Consider the following 19,318-nt stretch of genomic DNA (forward strand, 5'->3'; position numbering starts at 1 on the left):
GGCGCCCGGGGCGAGGGCGGCTCCTCGGGCACCGTGCGGTGCCCCCGGCGGGCGGCAGTGCCCCGGGGCAGCTGGCAGCGCCCTGCTGGCGGGGCAGCACCGCGACCCGTCCGTGCGGTGCCGCTGCCCCGCTCTCTCCGACCTCGGCGCTGTCCCGCACTCTCGGTCGGGCCGCCCCCTTGCTCTCCCCAGACCACTCCTGGCCGCCGGGACCCCCATCCCCTCGTGGGACTCTGGCCGCTGCTGGCGGCAGGAGCCGTCCCGGACAGAGCAAGCCCAGAGCCCCAACCCTGCCGGGCTCAGCTCCCCTCGGACTATGAGCTTTGTATGGAATCTCATTCAAACTGCGCCGTAACCTTCCGCCACGGGGGAGGCGGGTGGGGGGGGGGCAAAGTAGTCCTTTGCCACGCTCCTCCTGGGTCCGAGTTCCCGGCGGGGCGGCGGAACCGAGGCCGAGCCGGGGGAGCGGCCGGGGAGGGGCTCCCCGGCGGGGGGTGCGGCCCCGCCTCCCGCCCGCTCCGCTGGCAGCAGAGGAGCGCGGAGCAGAGGTATCGCTGGGCGGAGAGATCGCGGAGAGATCGCGGAGCCCGCACACACACACGGACCGCGGTCCGCCTCCACCGCGCCCAGCGAACGGAAGCGCCGGGCCGCCGCGATGGACAGGCGGCGCCGGCCAATGGGCGGGCGGGATGGCCTCCCAAAATGTAGGTTTGGCCAATGGGAAGGGGCAGGAGCGGGGGGAGGCGGGGCTGGCCGCGGGCAGCAGCGCAGGTTGAGCGGAGTCCCAGCGCAGGGCTGGGATGAGCCTCAAAGTTCGGGGCGATCGCGGTGGGGGATGTAGCAGCGCCGCCACCGCCGCGCACCGGCCCGGCCCGCCCCGGCTCCCGCCCGCCCTTGGCGCCTCCCACAGCCCCCCCCCCGCAGTTTTTAAACTCTGATCTTCTCCCCCCCTCCCTTCCCTTCTTCTCCACACCCCCCTCCCCTTCCTCCCCTAAATGCCAGCCATGATCGAGAAGGGCCCGGAGGTCTCGGGGAAACGGCGGGGCAGGAACCAGAACGCCGCCGGGGCGAATAATAACAACAACGGCGGCAGCAAAAGTTTATCCGCCGCCCCCAACGGCAACAGCGGCGTGAACTCCTGGGAGGAGGGGAGCTCGGGGTCGTCCAGCGATGAGGAGCACGGTGAGGAGCGGGTGCGGGGTGCGTTTTTTTTGGGGGGGGGGGGTTGGTTATAGGGGCCGCTCGGGCCCACGCGGGTAACGCTTCTCCCTCTGCCTCCCTCAGCTGGCGGCGGAATGAGGGTCGGGCCGCAGTACCAGGCGGTGGTCCCTGATTTCGACCCCGGTAAGTCTTTATTATGTTTTAAGGGGGGCAGCTCCTCCCCCTCATCCAGTGCTTTGGACCCTCCGCCTCCCGATGAGTGGGGTACGACCCCCCACCCCCCCCCGGGTTCCTCTCATCGGGTCCAAAAATAAAATAATCTCCCCTTAATTCCACTCTCAAACACCCAGAGCAAGAACAAGGACCCCCCCCCCTTCCTCCCCCGTTCCCCAGCGCACACGGTTGATAAAAGAAGTCTCGATGCTTTCCAGAGGGCGCTTTGCAGGCAGGGAGGAACAGGGAAGCTGGCAGGGCTGGAGGAGGCAGGAGATGGCAGTTGGGTGGGTTTTTTTTCTTCTTCTCATTTCTTTTTTTCTTTCTTTTTCTTTTTTTTTTCTTTTGCTCGGGCTTTTTTTGCTTGTTTTTCGTTATTTTTTTGTTTGTTCCATCCTCTTATAAACTCGTGTTTCTGTGGTTTCTGTGATAGGGGTGGAACTAGAAGATATCAAGTTATAATTATAATTTTTTTCGAAGGTATTTAGAAGTGACTTAGGTCTGTATTTTAATATTTTTTCTTCCTAAGAAGCTCTTTGCCTGTGTTCTCCAGAAAAAAAAAAATGTTTCATGTTCCAGCTATTCTGCTTCGGTTCTTTGTAAGCTAATTTAAAGTGGTATGGAAGCAAATTTTGAGCAAACAAAGGAATTGGGGCTGTGCTGAAAGGCAGGTGCTGGAAGCACGGTGGTACTGATGTATCTCCGTGTATAGAAAGACAGGCTGTTGACCTCTTTAGTTTGAAATCTAAGCTTTTTTTTTTTTTTTTTTTTTTTTTTTGGTATTGTTCCTTTGTAAGCGGAGGTTGTAGCTAGTGAAAACCCTCCTTCTATCTGGAGATCCTAGCGTTTGGAGTTGTCCCTTTGCCCAGCCCAAACTTAATTGAATCCTCCGCACCTCTCAGACTAAAACAAAAAGAATGCTGTGGAAAGCCACAGCGTCTCCTTATCGAATAATCCTGAGAGTTGCTGTTGTGTGGACTCGGGAAAAAGATTTATCATGGGTCATCCTCAGACTGTGCACTAATGTTGGATGCCTTTTTTATTATTAAATATATATGTCCGTTCCTAACTGTTAAGCTCTCAGGGTGGGGGGAGGGCAAAGAGGATTTTTTTTTCTTAAGTTCAGTATTACTTGTATTCATTTACAGAATAATTTTTCCCCACTCCTTCCCCCCTTCGTTTTCTTGACAAAATAAGATACAACGGGGGTCCATTTCTTGGTTGACCAGGAGGAAAAACGGGGCGGACAGCGAGGAGGAGGAGGAGGGAGGGGGAGGAAGGGGGAGCTGTTAGCTAGGCAGCAGTTGACACTGGTTTTCAATCTGTAGGTCAAACGCAGCATTTCTGTAGCACACAACGTGCATCACATTGACTTATCAGCCACGTATCGCAATACTTGGGCTTTACAGTCACCCTGGTGAATTATACTCTTTTGAGCAATTCGTTTATTGAACATAATAGGTGGGGGGGGAAATATTGTGAGCTGCTTCCTGACTGTTGTGTACTCAGATGTACATTGTTCTGGTTTAAACTTACAGACATACAGTGACCTATACAAAGGTTATTGCTTTCTGTGCTGTGTGGAGTGGAAGGGAGGGGGAAGTGTGTGATCTGAAGAAACAATTTTTTTTCTGAGTAATCTGTACCCTAACATGGGATCAGCAGGTGATTGTGTTTGAGTTCACCGTGTAATACAGCAAGCCCATAGTAGGCTGACCCAAAGTAAATGATCAGTCTTCTGATGACCTGAATGGACATCGGGTCCTCCTTTACTGGCCTCAGGGTGTTTTTTTTTTCTGTTTCTGACAAGTAAACTTTTTAATTATGAAGTTTGGAGTGAACTTTTATCTGCTTGTGTATGGGACAGTTTGTTTCCTGTGTTGTGGAATTACCCAGGAATCATTTTGCAATGCCACGTTGTTCCCTGATTTTTGTCATCTCTTCTTGGTCCTAAAGATAAAAGCTACATTAAGTTCATTTGTTATGTCTCTTTTGTTCCCCTCTTTAAGAAAGAAAACCCTAAATAAGACTAACATGCTGCACTTAGACCTTTTGACTAAAACTGTTAAGTTGTCATATCTTGCTGGTAATGTCAGAAGTAAAATCCTATGAAATAGTGTTATCAGAGTGCACAGATGCTGTGTCTTTCTCACTAAAAGTTTTAGTGACTGGTTGACCAAAAGATCCTAAGCTTGGAAGTTGTTATTGAGTTGTGGAGGCTTTCACCTTCAGGTTAGCTGGCTGGGAAAATGTGGAGTGCTTGTGCTGCTCTGGCTGTGTCTGAGGGGAATATAACACAGACCAGGCCTTGTGTGTATTTCTTTTTTTTAAACTTAATGTTCAGTTATATCTTTGGCTGAGGTATATCTGTAACTGCTTATTCTTACATCAGCATTTTACGTGGGAGTTCCTCTGTCCCCATGCAGAGGGGCAGAGAAAGCATTTCATTTTGTTTCACTTCTCAGCCACATGGGAGCTGCTGCAAAGAGCAATGAAATTAGGAAAGCTTTGAAAGATCTGAAATCCTTTTCTGTGCAGCTGCAGGAGAAAAGAGAGCTGGAATAAGGCAGTGGTGGGACGTTAATCTGGGTATCATGAGTTTAATAGAGAAGAGCAAAAAACGATGGCATAGTATGGTCTGTAAGTGAAGAGTGTTCTCAGTGGTTGCCTAAGTTTAGGAAGTGAAGGACTTCATCTTTTTGTTGTCATGGGGAGGGATAGAAAGTTCATTTATTTCCCTTGCTTTACCAGAGTATGGGGTAAAGGGTTAAGGGTTGTGCTGCTGCTTTGTTTTTCCTTCATCCTTGAAAGAAAATGACAAGTTCACATCTGAATTAAAATACCTTGGTGTAAGTTTATAATATTGCTTGTGGCTAAAACTTGCTGTGGCGGTGGCCAAGGAAGGCCTGATGTGATTCTTTGACTGTAAAAATGCTTGTGGCTGGAATCCTCTCCAGGTGGTGGTTCTTACTCACAGCTCCTTGAGTAAGTCTTTTTGCAGGGGCAAGGCCTTTCCGTGAGCTGGCAGAGCCTGTAGGTTCTTTGTTAAAGTTAATGCTGCCATCCTTTTTACCTGTCCTGATCTCCCCATGTTTTGGGAAAATATGTTCTCACTACATTGATCCTGCTTCTTTTATTATCTCAAAAACTTACTTTATTATTGTTTTTATTAAGCTTTATTATTGTTGTTACAGTACTTACACCTTTATTGTTATTTGTGTAATAAGAGTAGCTGTAAAGTAAAGGCAAGGCTTTGGCAAATGCAATATGTGTATTAAACAAGCCAATTCAGCTTGGGAAAAGAATAGGTGAAACTTCTTGGGCTGAAAATCCCATGCCAGAGCTCACTAGACTCAATAAAGCTTGCACTTCACCTATGCTTCACCGTTCAGCCTTGAGTTCACAGATACAATGTGAAAAATTTTACAGTTGCTATTGTGTCTGCTATTTCTTCCCTTATTAGAGCTCAGGATCAATTATTTGCCAGCCCAAAATTCTGTGTGTTAAAGGCTGGTATTAGTAGGTCAGCATTTCATGGGAGTTCTGAAACAGACACGGAAGATTTTGAAGAGGCAAACTATTATGGTTCTTTTAATCCATACAAATGAAACCCACATGTCCTGTTAATGGAAAAACTCAGTGGAAGGAAATATTGTATATCCTAAAGCTAAGTAAAAATCTTTCGTATGGGGAAGTGCTGATATTGTACTTGACTGTTTTATTTGTTGCTTATGAATTTATGCTATTGGAACACTGAAAATAGGAGGAAGAAAACATTAGTGAGTACTTTAACACAGCCAGTGAATTTCACTAATAATTAAAGCTTCCATAATTTTGAGGAGTGTTAAATAACTCCCTGAAGAGAACAGATAGTCTCAAATTTTGACTTGTATTGAAGGCAGATGAACTTTTTTTTTTGTCCTTTGTAGCACTACAATTTAGATTTCCTTATTTGTTGCAATGGCAGTAAAAATACAAGCCTACATCTTGTATCTTTGGACATTAGTTATGTTGGTCATCTTTGGAAAGCAGCTTCTGGGGCTCTTTCCAGTAGAAATAGATGAGGAAAAGCAGGTTTGACTCAACAGCATCTTGTGGAAATGCAAGTTTGGGATGTATGTTGTCTGTGAGACTTCAGTCCCTTGCTTGCAGTGTTGCTGTCTTCCCAGTTTTTTGGTTTTGTACTGTAACAGTAAACATGGTGGAAAGAAATCCACCTGTAGTGCTTTCACCCCTCGGTTCAGAAAAGCCTACTGGAAGGTGCTCAGTGCCAGAATGCCACTAATCCTTGAGGAGTTTGTTCTCTGGTCCACACTGTTTGCTGCACTCTGTGTATTCCTGCACAAACAGTTGGTATTTCCAGGCCTTCCTTTGTGACCAAGGCTGTTGTTTCAGCATTGCCAAGAAATTAAAGGGGGGAAGAAAGAAATCAGCAACTCTTCTCACTATAGTGAGAAACCTTGTCAGTGTAGTTGTGTCTAAGAAGAATTAAAAACCCAACCAAGATAGTCACTGCTGTCTCTTATCTGGAGTGCCTGATCACTGGGTGGAAGTGGTGGTATGGCCATGTCCTAGGGGAGGAAGCTAATACATGCAGTCCAACTCTGGCTGTTAAAATGTGCCTACTCTCTGCCTATTTAGGTGTAAAGATTGAAAGTATAATATTGGGACAGCCCCTGGGTGTCCCATTCCCCTAGAACTGTTGTATTTCTCTGGTGGTTGTAAAGACCATGTTTTATTAGGTTGTATCATCAGGTGCTACATGGGGTTCTGGGCAGAGGCACCTATTGACCTACACAGTCAGGACTGTAACCTTTTAACAAGAGGTTGTTATAAGCCCCTTATGGTTTACACTTGACAAAAACAACTCCCAGCCTACTTTTTCTGGTTCTTTCTTTGCAGCTGGTCCTGTGCCTTGCAGTCTTAATAGTTTGCAAGTAGTGTGAGTACCCAATGAGTGTGGAGAAAATGGTATTTTGCTGAATGGATTCATCAGAAAAGAGAGAGAAAAAAAGTGTGTTTTTTAGGTGAGACTTTGGGAGCTCCATCTAAGCAAGTGGAAAATTCAAAACCAAACTCCTGAAACTGGAAATACTGGTATGCTGGAGAGCTATCTCATCTCTTCAAATGACTGTGCCTTAAACTCAACAGGCAGGAACTCAGTGCAGTCCCTTTGGAAAAGAAGGAAGAGTTAAGAGGGTGTTTGATCTAATCAGAAATACCAAACCACAATGTACTAATGCCCAGGGTGTTTGGACTGACAGAGGCTGCCTGGTGTCTTGGTAAACCACACACACTTTGGGTCTTGCACTGTTGTTTGAGGAGATGTACATCATGCCCAATGAGAGTGTGTTTTCAGAATTAGGTGGTGGAAAATTTAGGTACTGGATGGTGGAAAATTTAGGTACTGGAAAATTTATACTCTGGTGGGAGAAGAGGAGCTTTTCCCCCTAGTTGTAGTCTGCTCAGTGCCATACTTCCTTGTGGGCTATATTTGTCTTGCCCTTCTTCTCAGAGGTCACAGCGTCTGTGAATGTGCTGTAGTGCAGAGCAGATGAAAAGGTCCTCGACCTCGAGCTTCATCAGAAACTGTTGCCAAACCCTTGGGTTTTTGTTTCAACACTGCAGGAATTTAGGTACAGTCAAAGGGTCAGGCTGGAGTCCAGCAGCTCTGGGGAAGGTGACTCCGGTCTCCTTACTGGGCTGGTAGCTCTGCTGGTGTGTGGGTGAGTCTGTCATCTTTTTTTTGTCAGCGGTACGTACTGCTGGTCCAGTCTCCAGGGCAGGAAAGGCTGCAGCCCTGCTACTACAGAGTAAAGCTCACTTGTAGATGCTGACACTTTAGCTTATCCTCTGTCTTTAAAATCCACTCTGGGCAAAAAGGTGAGTAATGCTCAAGTTGGAAACTTGTTATCCATACCTTTGGCACCTCAGGAGGAGTACAGCTGTCGATTTGGTGCCGTATCTTTTTCACTTGTGGGCTGCTTCCCTGAGGGGAGGCTGTTTTTGAGCCTACATTGTCCAATGGTCAGCTTTCATGTTCACTCATGCTGTGAAGGGGTGCAGAGGCTCTAGAGGGGAGCACAGCTCCCACTCAAACATATTTCAAGGCATGGCTTTGGAGCTTTCTCGTTATTCAAATAGCACCAAGGACATCCTTCTCAAACCTTAATGCCGTTGTAAACAAACAAATCTCCGTGTAGCCAAAGCCTGTGGCTTCCTTCCCTGCCTGGCACATGCAGTGTTTGTATGTGGAGGTAATAGCTGTCTCATGTACTGACAAATGTATTAATGGCTGGACTGGAATTAATACTAGGTAGAGTGACTGCTTTGTTCTTCATAGCTGGTTCCTGCTGCTTAATGAAGTGCTCTTAAAACTCTTGTTTTCAGTCCTAGTTAGGTCTGTGACTTGGCCAAGTGAAGGCTTAGAGCTCCCTGTGATTAGTCATTATAATTAGCTCGGAAATCTTTGCCTCTGTGATCAAGGCGCACTGTATAATGCGGCTTATATTGGGCTCTAGCCCTGTCACATAGCTGCAGAGGAGTATGGATGACAGTGCTCTGCTGGACATATGTATGTATTTAAGTGTGTTGTAACCTTAATGTGCAATTCCTAAGATGTGCCAGGAAGGTAAATCTGAAATAAATGCCTACTCAGAAACTTGTGGTTAGTGCTAGTACCCGCTTCCCTCGGACAGGGCAATTTCTGGTTATGGCCAAGGCTTGCCTTACCTGTACCAAGTGTAAGGTAAAACTGAGATAGGGTGACTAGCAGCTGAAGATGGAGAGCAAATTAAAAACGAGAACTCTGAGCTAGGTAGAGTGTGCCTCTTTCCTAGGAAGTCTGTACCTGTTTCTGCGCTGGGTGACCTTGTCTTTTGAGCCTTAGGCTTGGTGGTCTAACAAGATGAGCAATCCCACATTAGGTGTTTAAACTTGAAAGAGCAGTTTGAAATTCAGTTCTTGAAAATACAAAGTTGATTTGTAAATGAAACTTGTTTTTCAAATGCATTTTTTAAGGAATGCTCGATTAGGTGTTTGTTTAAAATTTTCAATTCTTTAATATATCGTTCCATATGAAAGTTTTGGTGACTTTGTGTTTTCTGAAAATGCAAGAGGATGTGTTCAGCTTTAGTGAAGGCAGTGAAAGTTTCTCTAGCATACTGGAGAATCGGGATGCTTTTGTGCTACTCACATTATTTTGAAATGCAACTGATTGTGATGAGCGCTGGCTTTAAGTATTGTAGGTGTCAAACTCAGTAAATTTTCTGCACTTCTCATGCAAAGTTTTGAGATTAAACCAGGGAGTTCAACCTGCCTTTCCAAGGATCCTCAAAAATTCAGCTTTATGCAGCAGCTTGCTCTTTTAACTTCATAGAGGAAGTATTGGTAAATGTTGCCTCTCTGGGGGGAGGAGGCTGCAGTAGTGTGATAAAATTGCAAAAATTCCGTCTCATGAAGCAATTCTAGTCTATTCTCTCCCCTTCAGCCCTGTCCCTCTATCGTGCAGGTATGTTTAGGGGACATCAGTAGGGTCTCATAGGTACTCTGTGTGTGACTAGGTTTGTCTCTGGAAAAAACATCCCTGCCCTTCTAAGGTCAGGAGTTTAAGGTGGTGAGTTTTTGTCCTTAAAGTTATTTGATCTTTCTTGCCCCCCCCCAACTCTGTGCTCTTCACCTGGATGGATTTCACAAATACTGAGCTGAGAGAGCTTGCTTTTGCAGTGCAGTTGTCTAATTAGGGGAGTCTAGCCATGTGACTGTCTATTGCAGCTTTTTAGTTCTGCTCTCTGTAGCTATGTGGGATAACCTGCCATGATAGCTTCTGCATATACTTTTAGATGATTGGATGTTTTATCAGGTTGCTTTATCAGATTTTAGTTCATAGAGACTTTGATTTGAAAGTTTGGTATTAAGAATAATTACTAGTGTACATGACCTTGAATTGGTGTCCTCCTAGACTTTGTAACCCTGGTGTGAAAGCGTAACAAATGTGTAATCATAGTTGTGGCTTCTGGGTTCAGAAATTCCTAAGGAGTATGGATAAACAAGGCTTGCATGTGTGGGTACAGTGCCTGTTTGTCCCTGGAGAGGGTACAGAGAGATTCTAGTTCTACATGGGGCTTGGGGATAGATAAAATTTAAGAAAAACCTTGAGTAGGAAAACACCTTCTGTCTGGAAGAACTGAGTTGACAGAACTGGGAAGATTTGGTCTATGTAACAGCACTGTTTTTGTAGCAATTCTTTCATTGAAATGCAAAGAATTTTTTTCCCTTTCCTTTGACTTCCCACCTTCTTTGGGTGTCTAAACTTGGCCCCTGTTCTCATCAGTAACACTGGTTTGAGATTTGGCCCTGTGTAAATGGCGATGGGGGGATTTTTTTCCTCCCCCCCTGTGCTGAGAGCCCACTACCCCTTGCAGCAGGTGCTGTTGGCTGGAGCTGTGCACAGTTCTGCATTTAGGTTGCTAACAGCTGTTTGAGAAGCTAAAAGTGTCATATCTGTAACCCAAGCTTTTTTGTTCTGAAGAATGTAAAATGTTTGGTGATACCAGTGTGCAGCTATTCCTTTGGCTGACGTCTCTCCATCCTTAGGAGGGAGCTGGTGTAGGTGCTTCTGGGAGGAGTAAAGGACTGAAGGCAGGCAGCCATACCAGGTGTAGCATTTGTACTTTCTCGGTATTGTTTTCTGTCTGGGAATCTTAAAGATGTCCCTCCTGGGACCCTTGGGCTGATTTGTGCAGCTGCTACCACACTGTTCATGACAGTAGCCATGGGAACACAAGTAGGATGATACAAGTTTAAAACTCTAACTTGTTGCTAGGCAGACCCAGCTTCGTGTGTGGATTAAGTAGTCCTAACAACAACAAAAAACCCACTCCAGATATGCTGCCACTTCTGTGGGGGTAGACAACTGGGCTCACTCCTAACTCTGGGTCTTTCATTGGGCGGCTGGCAGAATGAAACCAGCCCCAGAAGAGTCCCCTGACATCAGCCAACCTTGGGGGAAACCCCTCTTTTACATCTGAATCATGAGTAGGTCTAGGCTGGGGGGGCGGCAGTTTCAGCAGGTAGGTTTTGTCACAGCCTTTTGTAAAAACCAAGTGCTGTGAAGTAAAGCCACATGCCTCCCAATGCAAAACCTTTGTGCCACTCGGTCTAAAAGTTTTAGCCTGCATTAAAATAGGTACTGCTACAAGTGACATACACTCTAAACGAAGGTCATGGGCTTAAAATATCACAAGATCACTTTTAAACTCTGGCTGTAAAAATTAAAATTAAGACTAAGACAAGATAAACGCCTTCAAAAATTGCACTGCTTTTGCACACTGTAAGCATAGGTGCACTGTGTGCTGCATGAGCTGATTTTAACTTGTTGATAAGTTGTTCTGTCCCAAGCTTGTATTTTGGCATTTTATGTTCAAGAAACAAGGGCAGCCTGTTCCCTCAAGTTAATTTTCATTGTAAATGTCTGACAAAGGATGTATGGCATATTATGGGGCCCACAGGGAACTGGAGACCCAAACTTTCAGAGAGCGATAGCCCCTATATGCTACTTGAGGGCTGAGCTCCAGCGTGTCTTTGTCCCTGCAGCTGTTGGCTTCCTATATCACAGCAGTAATTAGTTATGCTCTGGACACTGGTTTAAGTGGATCTCTTTTATTTTATAAGCATTTGCTCTGCAGTAACTGTCATTCCTGTTGGAATAAGGCCATTTATAGAGATGCTCCCAATTACCACCTGCTCTTTTTCTTTCTTAGCAAAATACACTCTTACCTAATTTAACCTCCCACAGCAATTGCTTTGAAGTTGTTTTCTCATTGCATCTTGGCTCACTGCTATACCTTTTCTTACTGACCACCCTAACAAACTGCAGTTGTCCTTGTGTGTCCTTCCATAACTTACCTGCTTCTGAGGAGGAAGCCTACCTGCTTGGTTTGCCCCAAACTCTTCTGTAGTCAACTCTTACAAGAAAAGATTTCTTTCCTTTAGTATGTCTCAGCCCTTTTATTTATTTCCTAAGTGCTATTTGTGGTTCTCCAGCTGTCATTAGAGCTTTACTACAGTTTACAGGTTCTCACCACCTGCTTACTAACCCAGCCCTGTTTGGATTTCTGTGCTCTTCTCTGTGCTCCTGAGTTCTCTTTCTTGGTACTTTGTTCATCCAGGAGAGACAGCCATGTCTTGATCTTCATTGTAGTTGTGTTGTTCCCTCAGGCTGGAAGAAAGTGGTCATGATTTTTACTTTATTATAATTTTGCTCTGTAAGAGAGGAAAATATGTCAGAGGTCTGTCCCTTAAGTTCTCCTGCAACTTGAACACCTCTCTGGACATAGTATCTGCCTGCTTTTCAAGCATTTGTGTAGCAGTGATGTTTTTGCCTTTTCAGGCTCCTTCAGGCTTTTGTTTCATCACTGAAGAATTTCTGCCTCAGCTTTTCCTGTGGAAGCCACTTGTTCTTGTAGGAGCAAATGCTCCCCCCTCCATTTTAGCTGGTGGAATATCTGTCACTTTGGCCAGCGGTGTCACTCTTCCAAACTGCTGGTGCTGTGAGCAAACAGGTGCGTGAGAAAGGTGAGAGCACCGATCTTTCCTTCAGCCAGGGCTGCCCTGGGAACTCCTGAGTGCTTGTCTGGAGCCTTTAGCTGGCCCCTGCCTGCTGAGCACTGAAGCCGAGTTGCTGAGAGTAGCTCTGAAGTCTGTCCTACGAATTTGGAGGGAGAGGGGAGGTCTCCTTGCCTGTTCTGTGAATAAAGCAAACCTTGAGGTTGCTGGCTGACTCAAATCTGCAAGCAGTGAGGACATGCAAGAGTTTTCTCTTGGCCGTAGTCTCAGCCTCAGGCTCATCATTGCGTGTGCTGAGGGGAGGCTCGGAGGGTACAGCTGGATCTCATCTGAAGTTCTCATCACCTCTCTTCTCCAGTTCAGCTTTATGCAAGTATCAAATAACTTGGGAGAGAGGCTTGCTGGTGGGAATTTGCTGGTGGAAGGATGATTTTTCAGAGCTGTCCTCTGGATTTCAGCCCAAGAGCTGAGTTGCTTGGCAAATCATTTCTTCCTGTGTGTACTGGCTCTGAGAAGTGGGTCTGCTCTCTGGGAAACGGCTGCATTGTGCTCTAGCTCTTTCTATATTTCGGGTGGATTTTTAGTCCTCTTGGTTTGGTTTTTAAGGCAATTCTCTCCCAAGATTTGCCTGGGATTGTGAGTGCATGGGATCAGTTTCTTTTCTTGGGCAGTTTCAGGTGAAACAGCAAGCTGTCCTGCACACGCAAATCAAGTACAGGCAGTCCTTGTGGTGCAAACAGGGCAGGCACAAATCCAGCCATTCTGCCAGCAGGCTGAAAATTTGGCAAGGATTTAGGAGTGTATTTGTAGATTTTGGTGAAAAATTACTTTTTTTACTGGAGCAGGTGCAAAGATGATTGGAGTTGGAGGTCTTCCAGTTTTGGAGATCTGGTGGAGCTAATGACTGGGGAACATCCATGTCCTGGTGCAGAGTGGAGATGGCAATCTGAAACTGACCACTGCTGGTTTGAAAGGATGGATGGAGACTGAGAAAACATTTATAAATGCTAGAGCTGTTTAAAGTGTGTGTGCGAGTAGTTATGTTAGGCAGGTTCATATTGTTTATTGTACTCATCTTACTGAAGTTATTTTGAAGGATGGAGGAAAAATAAAGACAGAACTTCTTGAACCCCTAATATTTTTAGAGATCATAAAAGCAAATAAATGAGCTTTTGGAGAGTTAGACGCAGTCCTTGTTGATCAGACACTTGCTGGGCAGGGGACTGTTTGATGCCTTCTTACCTAAGCCCTTGTGAAAGAGGCTCTGGGAGCCCACTCTGGGCTCCTCTTGGAGGCAGCCATCTCCAGCTCAGTTTGGTGGAGTGCTGTCCTGTCTGCTTATCGCTCCCTCTGCTGTGTTATGCACAGCAATACCTCTGTAGCAGCAGCACGTCCTTCAGCTGGAGAGAAGGAAACCACTGGGAGTGTGGCTTGTGAAATTATCTCAGTGTCTGCTGGGAGAGGGGGTAGGAGGAGATGTGATGGGGTAGGAGAAATCGTTTGTACATTAATATAGGCAGTGGATTTAATTCATGCAGCTGGGACTGGGACAAAGCTTGGAGCAGGTGCACACCCAGAGCTTGCTTAAGTTGGATAGATGCCTGCTGAAATGTTTATCAAACGTGAGAATAAAAGGAAAAATGTTGTATTTAACCTTTTTTTTGATGATGGATTTTAAAAATAGCTCATATTTCTGAAGTCAACAGCAGTTACAACCAGGGTTTGAAAAATGGACTTGGCACTTGCAAGCCACAGTGGGAAACACCTGTGCTGCAATATGCCCTGCAGCAAGGAAGGGCTACCAGGGCTGGGTGCTGCTTGCTTACCCTGGTGCTTGTTGGCTCTTGCAGCAGGGTTCTCTTTGTGTGCTAGGATTGTCTTTGCACTCTTACTGCTGCTCTGCTCTTAGTCGTTTATCAGTAGACATAATTTGGCTTGATATCTGTATTTCACTGCTGTAAAAGTGACTCTCAGACTCTGGAGTAGAAAATAATGAATCTAGTTACTCTTAGCTCGGTTTTACCCCAGTAAAACTATGGCATGCAGTTGAGGCACTGAAGCTGCATCCAAACTAAGGAAGACACTACTGCACTAATGTGCTAATTTTATACTCTTACTTGGCAGGTTGCCTTTGTAATCAAAGGGCTGGAAATTTTTCAGTTTGAACAAAATGTTCTAAGTAGCTGTGCTCTAGGTGGAAACAGATTTGATATGGGATACTGCCTTCAAAAGAAATCCATCTTTCAATATCTTTCTGGGCATAATCGTTCTAACTAAAATTCACTTTTGTGACTAAGTGAAGCTATAGCCAAGATCTGAGTAAGGCTTACCTCTGGAGTTTCCTTTGCAGAGGTGTGTTTCATCAATCTTTGCATCTCATGGGAATGGAGGGAAGGAGATGTTTTCAGGAAGTACCTAAAAACTTTAGGATTGACAGTTGTAGTGAATTTCAGCAAAACAATTCTATTGCGTGTCATTTTCTCCCTGTTTGATTAATAAGTGTTGTATGAGCTTGGTGGAGAACTTGGTCAAAATACAAAAGCATTTTTAAACAAGTTTGAAAGAAAACATCCTGGTGAGTTGTACAGTACCTGGCACATAGAGATTATGCACTAGGGAGTAAATACCTGATTCTCACCAATAGTGTAAAAGTAATTAAAAGCATATTTTGATGCCCTTGGGGTTTTTGCCCTGTGTTTTAGGGAATCAGTGGCCATTGACTAGAGAACATATGTATCCAGGTTTACTTTTTCCAACAAAAATGTCCACAAGAATAGAACAATCACAGCGCAGTCACATATTTCTAAAGTGGTTTGAAATGAAATGCTAACTCAAAGGTCATGTTTATGTTACTGGAAAGCTTAAAACAAATGGCAGAATTGCTTTCAGGCTGTATGAAATATGTCTTTTTGTTGCCTTTGAATTTTTTTTTTTAAGTAACTTCCAGTGTTCATGAATCTAATACAGAAATTTCAATACACTATTTTCTAATGAGCCTAAAATTTCTCCTCCTGCAATACTGTAATGAGAGCTGACTGCTAAACTTCATTGCTTTGAGTTTGAGATGAAACAAAACTCTGTGTGCCATATGCTAAAAGGACAAGCTGACTTGACAGCAACAATGTGTCTTTTCTCCTGCATTTTGGAAAGATTTTGTAGTCCTGGAGGGCAGCTGTAGGGAGACAGAAATCGGTGAAGATTCAAGAATAATGTGAGAAGGACTTGTGAGGTCAGCAGAGCTGGAAACTTTAAGTGTCTGAGATGGTAGGTGAATAATAGAAAGAAGGAAAAAAAACAAGATTAGCTGGAAAGGGACACTGGGCAAAATATAAACTAAAAAATATCTCATGTTTTTAGTGTCCTCTTCTGAAGATACTTGGCTATTCTTCCTGTTGTTTTGTGATTTGATAGATTAAACCCACAGTTTTCAGTTCAGGTGAGTGCAAATTCACTCTCCTAAACTTCGGAGAATGTGATCTTGAATTGAATTTCTGACATCAGAAGACAGCCAGGGCTCTCTAGTGGGGTGGTGCTAGAAGGGAAGCTACAATAGTCTTGAACTAGCCAAAGGCTGCTGTCTGATGGCCTGACACCTCCACATTGAGCTGAGTTTCTGCTTCTGCCTGCAGCAGCTCTTCTTGTCTGTGTTAGAGGCTTACATCCATGGCTGGGTACTGCTCTGGTGTCCTGGACAAATAGGCAGCTTCTTGGTGATGGGAGAGCCAGAGCAGGCCTGTCATTGCTTTCTCTCCTCCCAGGCAAGGAGACCTGTGGCTTTCTCTGCTCACATGCCCTCTGCCAGACCTGCAGCTGCTCTGGACATTCAGCTGGAGGTCTTCTTTGCTGTGACTTCTGTTTTACCCTTTCCAGAAGCAGTGTGCTTAGAAGTTGAGGACTTGTATAGTTAGGTACATGTGTTTGGCACCTGCTGTTGTTGCTGTCATTTGTGATTCCTGTGACCATCAGCAAATAGTGATGTCCTCCACAGCACTAGTTCTGTGGCCCTGCTGTGCTGGGGTTGGTCACCATGGAGCTCATGACTTGCTTGCCATACCTTGTGATAAAGCTGTGTGAGGGATTGTAGCTGTGTGTTTCTGCTGTCCTGCCAGTGTATTTCACTCTCCTGTTGGTTGTCCTGCCTGTCCTTTGAAGCCAGGCAGCGTCCCTTTGTACTGCTGTCGGGGCATGGGGACCTCGTGTATGGTGACCTGGATTGTGGCAGGCTGCTGGAAGTGTGAGTGAGCCAAACGAACTGCTGGCTCTGGGGAATGTGCCCGAGCCAGATGCAGGAAGAGCCAAACACTGTAAGTCACCATGCAGGCCAGCTCTTGGCACAACATTCAGCTGAGTAAAGTTGCTGGACATGTGTTTTGCAGGCTCTTGAGTCTGAATTCAGCTTTTTCTGCAGTCTTGTTACTTCTGTTCAGGCTTGAGTTTTACAGTAGAGGTCCTTTTCTTCCACCTCTGTGTTTTACTCCATGTAAGTTCTTGGCTAAATACTTGTTTGGGTTAAGGAGCCCTTGCAGCTTTCTCTCTTTCCACCTCTAACCTCCCTTCTTTACAGACACCTTGCTTCATCCCTGAGCAGCACAAAGCATTGTATCTTTTTTGGAGATACAGTGGAAATATTTGGTGGAAATATTCTTATTATGCACATTTCTGGACCTCTTAAGAGGCTGGGACAGGCCTTGTTTAACTCAGATCTTGTGAGTCTTGTCAGTTCCTGTTCCTTGTGCTATTTGACAGATCTACCCCTTCTGGAAAACAAGCAGTCACTCGTGCACTGTCCCCATGGCACATGTGCAGACCAGGATCTTCCTTTACCACTGGAGTGTCCTTGATGCAGCAGGTGTCACTGGTGCTGAATTTCATCAGGTGTGCCCAGAACCCTGTTCAATAACAACAGGCACTTAGTGCCATTGCTATACAGGCATGAGATCCCTGTTGTACATGGATTTTGGTACAATTACAGCCTGTTGTTTCACAGATGTGTTTGTGTCACACAACTATAACACAAAGCTTTTCTTGTCAAAACAGGTGCTTAAGTGGCTATTTAACTTAGATTGTAGTGAGCTACCTCCGTGCAACTGCAAGTGAGTGGGGCAGGACCATGGGCTAGCACTGAGGGAAGTGGTGGGAATCCTGCCTCCAAATGGCCATAAATAAATAGTCTTTGGTTGTGGCCAAGCACAGCTAGAGTGTTAGTGAAGCAAGGGAGCGAATGAAGTAATGACCATGGGCAGACCCTGGAATGAATTGGGCAGGGAAGCTGTCAGCACACCAAAAATGACCCTTCTGTGTAGATGTCTGACTAATTGGCAGTGATGGGGGAAAGCGCACGTAGGATGCTGGGATTTGATACAAGCCTCTGAAGGGCTCTCGGACACATCTGACCACTGCCAGTGCCTTGACTGATAAGTGAGGCTGACTGATAGGTTCCTTCCAGGGTTTAGATGTGTTGCAACAAGAGGTGGGTAGTGGCAAGGGAAGAAAAATAACCTGTTCCCCTCTTTCAGTCATTTGTATTGTCAGAGTATGAGCTTGTGCTGGGATTGGGGAAAATAAATGCTCTTGCCTGCAGCATTTATGGCTCTTGATACTTACTTCAGTCAACATAGAGAAGCTTGGGACATTAGTATGCCACAGGAAAAGTAGAAACTGTTCCTGGTGAGGACAGAATTTTCAGAGTACAGTTAATCTGGGTAGTAAAATGAGTAATTAGCACCTCTACTCTGCATGTGTGTTCTCCACAGCTAAGCATTCATTAGGTTCTTAAGTTTTGTGTTCTCTTAGCCCCCAGCTGGGTCACTGCTCTTTGAACAATGGATGCTGGACTTGAATGAATGAGAAATCAGCTGGGAGGTGAGCCAGTGTGGTATAACAGATAATGTGATGGTGTTTCTTCCCCTTCCTCCTCCTTTTGGCCCAGTGGTTTAAAACCTTGTTTTTGAAAAAATATCCTCCAGTTGATTTTTCAAATGGGACAACAGACAAGTCTTCCCTTAATATGAGGAGGTAAACTTTGTTTAGAGTACTCTGCCCTGCAGCAAAGAACACTGACATCTGAAGGTTAAAGGTGGTGGCAGAGAGAACACTCCAAGAAGAGCTTGGTTTTATTAAGCAAAGGCACCTGAAATCCTGACACGTGAGAATCGTTGCCACTTGGTGGAAATGATGACAGGTGTTTCACCATAGGAAACTCATTGCTTGACTTCCAGTGTGACCTTGGGCAGAAAGCTGAACCTTTTAGCTTTCTCCATTTTATGTTAAAGCTATCTGTGTTGCTCAGTCTGGGGATGAGAGTGGAATGGACAAATGTGTGTGAATGTAGAAACGTCAGAGAAGAAAACAGCAGCCTGGGAAGTGTTTATACTTTACAAGGCAGGGCTGGAATTCCCCATCTGATTTGGTGACAAGTAAGATGGCAAGAGGAGATGTCAGTGTTTGTGGTCTGTCATATGAACAGAACTGATGCATCTGAGGTCTGGTCTGACCACAACAGACTGATTCATGTTCTGGAGGTAGAACAGGAAGAAATGTTCTTTAGTAATGTGTCTTCTAAAAGTCAGAAGTGTTTCTGGCTGCAGGCTAACTAAGGTGCACTAACTGTTCCACTGTGAATTCCTTATGGAGATAGTGTGCTTCATCTGGCTTTATTACAAAGCAAAGCAGGTGCAGCCAGTGCTTGGCTTGCTTGGCTACCTCGCGGAGGAGCCTGGATTTGTGCACTGGGCAAGAGGAAGAGACGTCTCTAACAGGGAAAGCAGAGGCTAAATTTACACATTCCCCCTTCAGGCTGCTTGGAAGAAAGATAAATACATAAGCAGTAAATGTGTGTTGGTTAGACTCTGTTGTGCCAGACCTGTTCTGTGCCTTATGAGAAGCCTTGACACACCTCAAAGTTTTAGCTCCTTCCCCTGCCTGGAATCTGGAGTGCAGATTCCCTGCACTGTCCAGTGCTGCTCATGGGCACATTTCTCTGGGTTACCTTAACTTTGTAGTTCATGATGCTGCCTCTCTTGCTTGCTCATGAGAGAAAAAACTGCTCCCAGGGACCACTGAAGTTGGGGGAGTTCTCTGGTCTGACTGCTTTGGTGTTGTCCCTCTTTCTGAATGTCACTTCTGTGGGTGCAGCCTGGCATTGTAGAGAAGCCAGAGCCCTGGAGCCAGAGGGTTTCACAGATTCAGGAGAAACCCTCTTACCCCTTACACAAAGGTTTTGGAGGGTGTTTCTTGACAATTTGTGTTTCATGCTTTTTGTTTGTGAGATTGTCACACAAAAGGGTTTCTGGAAATCTGGAGACCTGTGCCCTGAAAATCTGTGAGGGGAATACAAGGTACTAGAGAAGGCAGGGAAACTTTGAGGTAAGTGTTCTTG

General features: G+C 45.4%; 1 protein-coding gene across 2 annotated transcripts in view; it reads left to right on the plus strand.

Annotated features, from left to right (window-relative positions):
• Positions 1-536: 536 nt before the first annotated feature.
• RCOR1 (REST corepressor 1) overlaps positions 537-19,318 on the plus strand; it is an 81,995-nt gene continuing 63,213 nt past the window's right edge. The window contains exons 1-3 of one of the 2 annotated variants that reach the window (XM_030275022.4): positions 537-704; positions 1,003-1,182; positions 1,285-1,344. In XM_030275022.4, the coding sequence (XP_030130882.1) occupies positions 656-704; positions 1,003-1,182; positions 1,285-1,344 (289 nt within the window). In that variant the 5' untranslated portion in view covers positions 537-655. Of the gene's footprint in view, positions 705-737; positions 1,183-1,284; positions 1,345-19,318 lie in introns of those variants that run through there. The other variant, XM_030275024.4, reaches the window with a different exon arrangement.

This window comes from Taeniopygia guttata, chromosome 5 (assembly GCF_048771995.1).
Source record: "Taeniopygia guttata chromosome 5, bTaeGut7.mat, whole genome shotgun sequence".
NCBI lineage: Eukaryota > Metazoa > Chordata > Aves > Passeriformes > Estrildidae > Taeniopygia > Taeniopygia guttata.